General features: G+C 37.9%; 1 protein-coding gene across 1 annotated transcript; it reads left to right on the top strand.

Moving 5' to 3' along the window:
- The first annotated feature begins 4,243 nt into the window (after positions 1–4,243).
- Positions 4,244–6,769, top strand: LOC126407666 (protein S100-A12-like). Its single transcript, XM_050072761.1, has 5 exons — positions 4,244–4,401; positions 5,427–5,563; positions 5,656–5,749; positions 6,267–6,403; positions 6,516–6,769. The coding sequence occupies exons 2-5, from the start codon at positions 5,432–5,434 to the stop codon at positions 6,621–6,623; spliced, it is 471 nt and encodes a 156-aa protein (XP_049928718.1). The 5' UTR covers positions 4,244–4,401; positions 5,427–5,431; the 3' UTR covers positions 6,624–6,769.
- Positions 6,770–7,101: the final 332 nt, after the last annotated feature.

Genomic DNA, 7,101 nt, shown 5'->3' on the forward strand with positions numbered 1-7,101 from the left:
AATAATGTGAGAAGTTGGACCAGCTTGTCATGGTCAGAAATGTTTTCTGCCAGACACACTTCCTCATTTATCTTCTGAATGAAATTTTGTTTTTATTTTTTCTTTAAAAATAGGACAGTAATGTGCACATTTTGGACAGGGAAGACAGATGGTTTGAAAGAGGTGTAAAAGAAGCCATCTATGTGAAACTGGAAAAACCATTTGTCAATAAAGGAGGAGGTCTGGGACACCACCTATCCCCCACCTATAATGCTGTCCTTTCATCCTTCCCCAGGAGCTTTAACAGCTTAACCTCAAAAAACAATGGTCATTCACAAATGGCCTCATGTGACTCTAACGACTCCAACGACCACCGTTGCAGCAGGAGTTTCAACGACCGTCGTTGACACACCACTGGAGCACTAACAAACCAATGACATCATTGGCCTTGTGAAGACTTCGTCAGAGGTTTAATTCCACACCAGTTTTTCAGACTAGTTCCAGCCTAGTCAGACAAGCATGAACTGATGAAGCCTCTTGGATAAGAGGTTAAACGTCTTCTCAGACAAAACTAATTCCAGTTGCGTTCAATTCAATTGCCTTGAGATACTGACGATTAGTTTAAACAAGAGACATGTGCAAGTATTACTGATGCAACAGAGAAACAAGTTGGTAGAATGATGTGACAGGCAAGTCCTACATTGTACAACAGCGACAAACTCCTGGAAAATAACAACACCATCACCATTGTTATTGAGTTCTGAGAAAAAATGTGGACAAATAATTGATTCTTCACTGAACATCAGGTTGGAGTCTGTTGCGATATCGACAAACTCCTTGAATGTAATTTGGCCATCATAAAACCTATGTCAGAGAGGCAATGACAGCTCTTTGTTACACTGTTCCTACTTACTGCCTCAGGGCACTCTTTGTAGAGCAGTTCAACCAGTTCTATCTTGTTCAGGGTGTTCCAGACATCTTCTCTTTCAATGTACTTATTTAAGGTTTTTGAGAGGAGTTCTACAGCCTACGTGATCTTCAAAATGTTGGCTGGAACAAGAAAATGGTGATGACTGTGTATTCCAGTGTTTGGTTATTATTACCTTTACATGGCTGTGGTAATGTTGTAATGTGGTAGTGCTATATGCTATATTTAAACACACAGGTTGAAATCTACTGCTTTGGAACATCCAGTTAAAACCAAGTGGCAACCTCTGAAGCTGAAAAATGTATGTAATAGTAAGCAGCTTGTAAAATATAAAACATGTCAGAGAAGCGTTCACAGCTCTCTGTTGTGACAGAGGTCCTTTCTACCGTACTTACTGCCTCAGGGTGCTCTTTGCTGAGCAGTTCAACTAGTTCTCTTGTTTCAACGTGTTCCAGGACTCTTCATTTTCAGTGTACTTATATAAGGTATTTTCAGTGTACTTATATAAGGTATTCATGAGTAACTCTACAGCTTATATGTTCCAGCCATATGTTGGCTGGAGCAAAAAATAGTGTTGACTATATATTACAGTGTTTGGTTTTTTAAAACATATCCATATTCCTATATGCATACATCCCTACATATGTACATACACATATTCCTCCCAGTGTTTCAACCATAGACTATATAATAATGGACAGATGGATAAATTTGGAAAAGAGGGTTGATTATTCAAGCAGCTCCACTCTTAAGTATGCATAAGTTTGGGCCTTAATAAAATGCAAAAAAATAAATCACCCCTTATGTACTTGTCATGAATTTTAAAATTTGCTTTAGAGACCAAAACCATATTTTATAGCAGGCTGTAAACATGTTTATTTCTACTGTGAAGTTGGTCAATTTAACATTCATGTCTTTGGGGATTTACTCTGTTTTGGATGCACGTATCATTTGATGGACTGCATTTTTTGGTACCTTCGCACTGGCTTCATTTTTCAGCTTCAGAGGTTGGTTGGTTTTAACTGGATGTTCCAAAGCAGAAGAGTACAACCCGTGTGTTTCGGTGTAACATGAAGCACTACCGCATTTACTGCATTACCATAGCCATGTAAAGTTAATAAATAACCAAACAATGGAATACACAATCATCACTAATTTCTTGTTCCAGCCAACATGTCGAGGATCACACAGGCTGTAGAACTCCTAATGCAAATGTTTGATAAGTACATTGAAAGAGAAGATGTCTGGAACACCCTGACCAAGAGAGAACTAGTTGAACTGGTCCGCAAAGAGTACCCTGAGGCAGTAAGAAGCAATGTAACTCTGGTGCAAGAGAGAGCTGTCAGTGCTTCTCTGACATATTTGTTTTATGTTTTTCAATCTACTTAAAATCCCCAATGTTTTTCTTTGTTTAGGACAAAAACTCAGCTGAAGTGGACAGTATCCTCAAAAAGCTTGATGCTAACAGTGATGGCCAAGTTACTTTCAAGAAGGTTTTCCATATTGTAAAAGACTCCAACCTAATGTCCAGTTAAGAATCAATTATTTGTCCATGTTTTTTTCTCAGAACTGTATAACAATGGTGATGGTGATGGTGTTGTTATTTTCCAGGAGTTTGTTGGTGTTGCTATTGTACAAAGTATATATAGAGACTTGCCAGTGACATCAGTCTACCAATTTGCTTATCAGTTGGGCAGTAACATTCCTAATTTTAACAAGCTGATCCAACTCCCTGTATTTTAACTGGATGGTCCAAATCAGTCCAAGAGTCCAACCTATGTCTTTAATGTAGCATAAAGCATAACCACATCACTGCATTATGTAGTAAAATGTAAATGTACATAAATTAATAAATAAACTCAGGAATACACAGTCATCCCTATTTTCTCACTCCAGGCACATCAGAGATCACACAGGCAATGCAACTCTTCAAGGCTACCTTCGATGACTACGCTCAAAAGAACAAAGACACTTGGACCAAAATAGAAATGTGTTTACTGCAACACAAAGAGTTTCCTGACACAGTCAGTGGAAAAAATATTGTTCAATTGCAACAAAGAGTTGTGAATGCCTCTTTGACACGTGGTTAATGTTTTATAATCTACTTATACCGGTTTCTGTTTTTTTCCGTTAAGCCCTCATCTTTTGATACTGTGGACCATGTCTTCCACCAGCTGGATGGCTTTGTGAGTGACTCTAGCATCAGACACAGACACCAAAAGCCACTTTAAGCAGCGGTATGATACACCGCCAGTCAGCCAGATGACACCTGTTGCTGCAATATGATACACAGACAGGCGGCATTAATTAATAACGCAGCTGAATGGCATGGATGATGTCAGTTAGAAATGCTGCCTGTAACAAGGTAATGTAAGAAGCTGGAGAGACCTCATCACATGCTTTTGTTGCACAAGGAAATAAACATAAATACGTTAATGTAAGTTTAATTTGCAAAAGACTGTATGCATCGAAAGAGCAGAAACTGTACATTTCCTGTGAAAAAAAGAACATGTATTCAGAGAGGACACAGTGCATTTAACAGGCATGAATTGAAATGCCTGCCAGAACGTCAACAACAAATGCAGCATGATACCTAGTGCATAATATGTAGACATAAACAGCACTGACCAAGCAGGGATATGTGACAATTTTGGATGAGAACAGGTTGTTCTTGTTGAAGTTGAATCCTTTGCACTGGGGACGTGCCAAAAATTAAACTCATGTACCAAAAAAAGCTCAATAAAGTTTTTTAAAAAGTGCGTTATTCTTTGTTTACATGTTTATGGTTTCTTACATTTGTTATATATAGTTGACACATTTTCAAGAAATCATGGAAAGAAAACAACAAAGTAATTCATGGGGAAAGAAATGTTATTACATAAGGGTACCCTAAATTTGTAGTCAGGTACAGTTAGTCAAAGAGCATGCTTTCATAAGTGCTCTCTGGTTCTTAAGTCAATGTGATTTTCAGTATGACCTCTCAGGGTTACTGCATGCAGTAGATTGTTATAGACCTGGATCCACCCAACAAAACCAGGTGTGCTAGTCTGACTAATAAAGGAAAAGATTCTATAACTGAGGGTGATAATTTGTACTTAAATAAGATAACAGATGTATTTTATTTTGTTTTGATTTTCAGGTTGAGTTAAAAAAAAGTCCTTACAGATTATGGAGATCAATGTATGAAGAGCTTTTGATGTTCTCTTATCATATGGACTGAAAGGAGATTAGACTAACCACGGCTACATTATATCGCTTCCCAAACTGGTAGTACCAGTATGAAAATGGCTTATGTCACAGGAACACCAGTAAAGAGCACATTACAGTGTTGTCACTTATATAATTCCAAGGAAAAACAGAAAGAGGGGAGGAGGCTTAGAACAGGGTTTGTCAACCACTATTTAAGGGGGCTTGTGTCTGTGCTCTCTTCACAGAGCTCTCTCTGCCACCATCTCAACATCTCAACATCTCAACCTCTCGAAGGTGTCCTACATGTGAGTGGAAATATTTTTTTAAATATCTTTTATTTAAATGCAGCCACAACAATTTTCTATTGAATTTATACAAGTACTGTAGTTGAAACCTAATGTGTAGTAATATGTGGTATGACATGCATGAATGACCTTCTGGGTGTGGTTTGTATACTGCGTGCAGTGCTACGTCTGAATAAGCTCAACATATCAGTCTATGGAAACAATATCACAATTATAACTTGAATATTATTGCAGGGACAATCGCAAAATCATTGGAGTCCAATAAATCAAAGCAACCAAGAATTCTGCAGAAAAACAAGTTAGTGAGTGAGGACAGTGTATGGCAGTCTTGAGCCAAAGCCACTCAGAAGAAACACTCAGTATAGTGAAAGGGGAAGCAGCGTTTAGACACCTCAAATTGTTTGAGACAGGTTAAGGGGCGTAGCTACCATGACATAACCCATTGGTTCGTGGACTGCCATTTTGAAGCCTTGAGTTTGGCATTTCCACCGTAGCCATATTGTTTTTTTGGATACAGAAGTGACTATATTGGGAGGGTAGCACTATGGAGGAGGATGGGTTGAATCTGTTTCACAGAGTGCTGCAGACAGCCTGTTACTCAAGCAGCCCTGCCCTTAAATATGCCTTAGTTTGTGCAATAATAAAATGTAAAAAACAAACAAACAGAAATTCACCCATGCATAGTTATGAATGTTTAAATTAGCTATAGAGACTAAAACTGTTTTTTTGTACCAGGCTGTAGACATATATATGTCTGCTCTACAGTTGGGCATTTTATCATTGATGTCTATGGGGATTTACTCTGTTTTGGAGTCAGACTCAAGTATCATATCATGAACAGTAGTTTTTGGGACTTCCACACCGGCTTCATTTTTCAGCCTCTGAGGTTGCAACTTGGTTTTAACTGGATGTTCCAAAGCAGTAGAAAACATTACCACATTACTGCATTACAACAGCCATGTGAAGTTAATATAGGAAATAACCAAATACTAGAATACATAGTCATCACTATTTTCTTGTTCTAGCCAACATGTCGAAGATCACAGAGGCGATAGAACTCCTCACGAAAACCGTAGAAAAGTACATTGCAAGAGAAGATGTATGGGAAACCATGACCAAGAAGGAACTTGCTGACCTGCTCCGCAAAGAGTACCCTGAGGCAGTAAGTAGGAACAATGTAATTCTGTTGCAACAGAGAGCTGTCAATGTTTCTCTGACATTAACTTAAAACTACAACTGTTTTTCTTTGTTTAGGACAGTCTCTTCAAAAAGCTGGATGCTGATGGTGGTAGCCAAGTTACATTCAAGGAGTTTGTCGATATTGCAGCAGACTCCAAACTGATGTCCAGTAAGAATCAATTATTTGTCCATGTTTTTTCTCAGAATTCAATAACAATGGTGATGGTGATGGTGTTGTTATTTTCCAGTAGTGTTGCTATTGCACAACATATATATTGAGACTTGCCTGTCACATCAATCTACCATTTAGCTCTTCTGTTGCATCACTAATACTTGATTAGGTCTTTTTTTTTAACTAATGGTCTGTAGAACGTCGTATTTACCCCTGAGAAATGGAGAAAAGCTGACAGGGCAACCGAAGAGCAAAATAGAAAGAAAATTAAAATTTAAAGCAAAACAAAAAAAAAATTAGTTCAGTTTCATTCAGATCATTCCTGATCCTAACAACCTGATCTAACTCCTCATAGTGTTTTAACTGGATGTCCAAAAGCAGTAGAGTCCAACCGGTTTGTTTAAATGTAGCATGAAGCATAACCACATTACTACATTACCATAGCCATGTAAAATGTACATAAATGAATAAATAAACTCTGGAATACACAGTCATCACTATTTTCTCACTCCAGGCACCACGTCAGATATCACAAAGGCAATGAAACTCTTCAAGGCTACCTTCGATAACTACGCTCAAAAGGACTCAAGCAAAAACACAATGAACAAATCAGAGCTGTGTGCGCTGCTCGGCAAAGAGTTTCCTAGCGCAGTGAGTAGAAAAGATGTCACTGTATTGCAACAGAGTTGTGAATGCCTCTCTGACATGTGTTTAATGTTTTACAATCTACTTACAGCTGCCTCTGTTTTTTTCTTTTCTTTAGCCCTCAGCCGCAGACGTTAGCCGTCTCCTCCCCCAGCTGGATGGCGATAACGGTGTTGTTTCTTTCAATGACTTTGTCACTGCTGTTGTCTTAAACTTTGACGTATGAGGTTAAGAATAAATAATTTAGTCACATTGCATTAGAGCTAGATAAGAATGGCAGTGTTGTTACTTTCTAGGAGTATGACAATTCTGTAATAGCCCTCACTGTGATGTGCACTGGCAAATAAATAATTTGGCCACATTGCCTCTGAACTCTCTTGCTTTATTTAATGTGTACTCAATGAAAAGAACTGAGTGATCCAACTTGCCCCAGTATCACAGTCACTTAATATACAGGTCTTTATTAAGTGTTCTGAGAAATGGAAACTTACACACAAACACATAACACAATATGCCCTTAAAATGTACAATATACAAGATTCTATAGTGCAAAGAGGCAGGTAGGAGCAATAAATTATATAAATAATAAATAATAAAACAGAGCCCATTTTATTAAATAAGTCATTCAGTGTTCAGTGCCTGTATGGCAAGTATAAAGCACTTCTAATATGTATTATGTCTAATTCTTGGGACCATAAATCAAT

The sequence above is a fragment of the Epinephelus moara genome, chromosome 20 (assembly GCF_006386435.1).
Source record: "Epinephelus moara isolate mb chromosome 20, YSFRI_EMoa_1.0, whole genome shotgun sequence".
NCBI lineage: Eukaryota > Metazoa > Chordata > Actinopteri > Perciformes > Serranidae > Epinephelus > Epinephelus moara.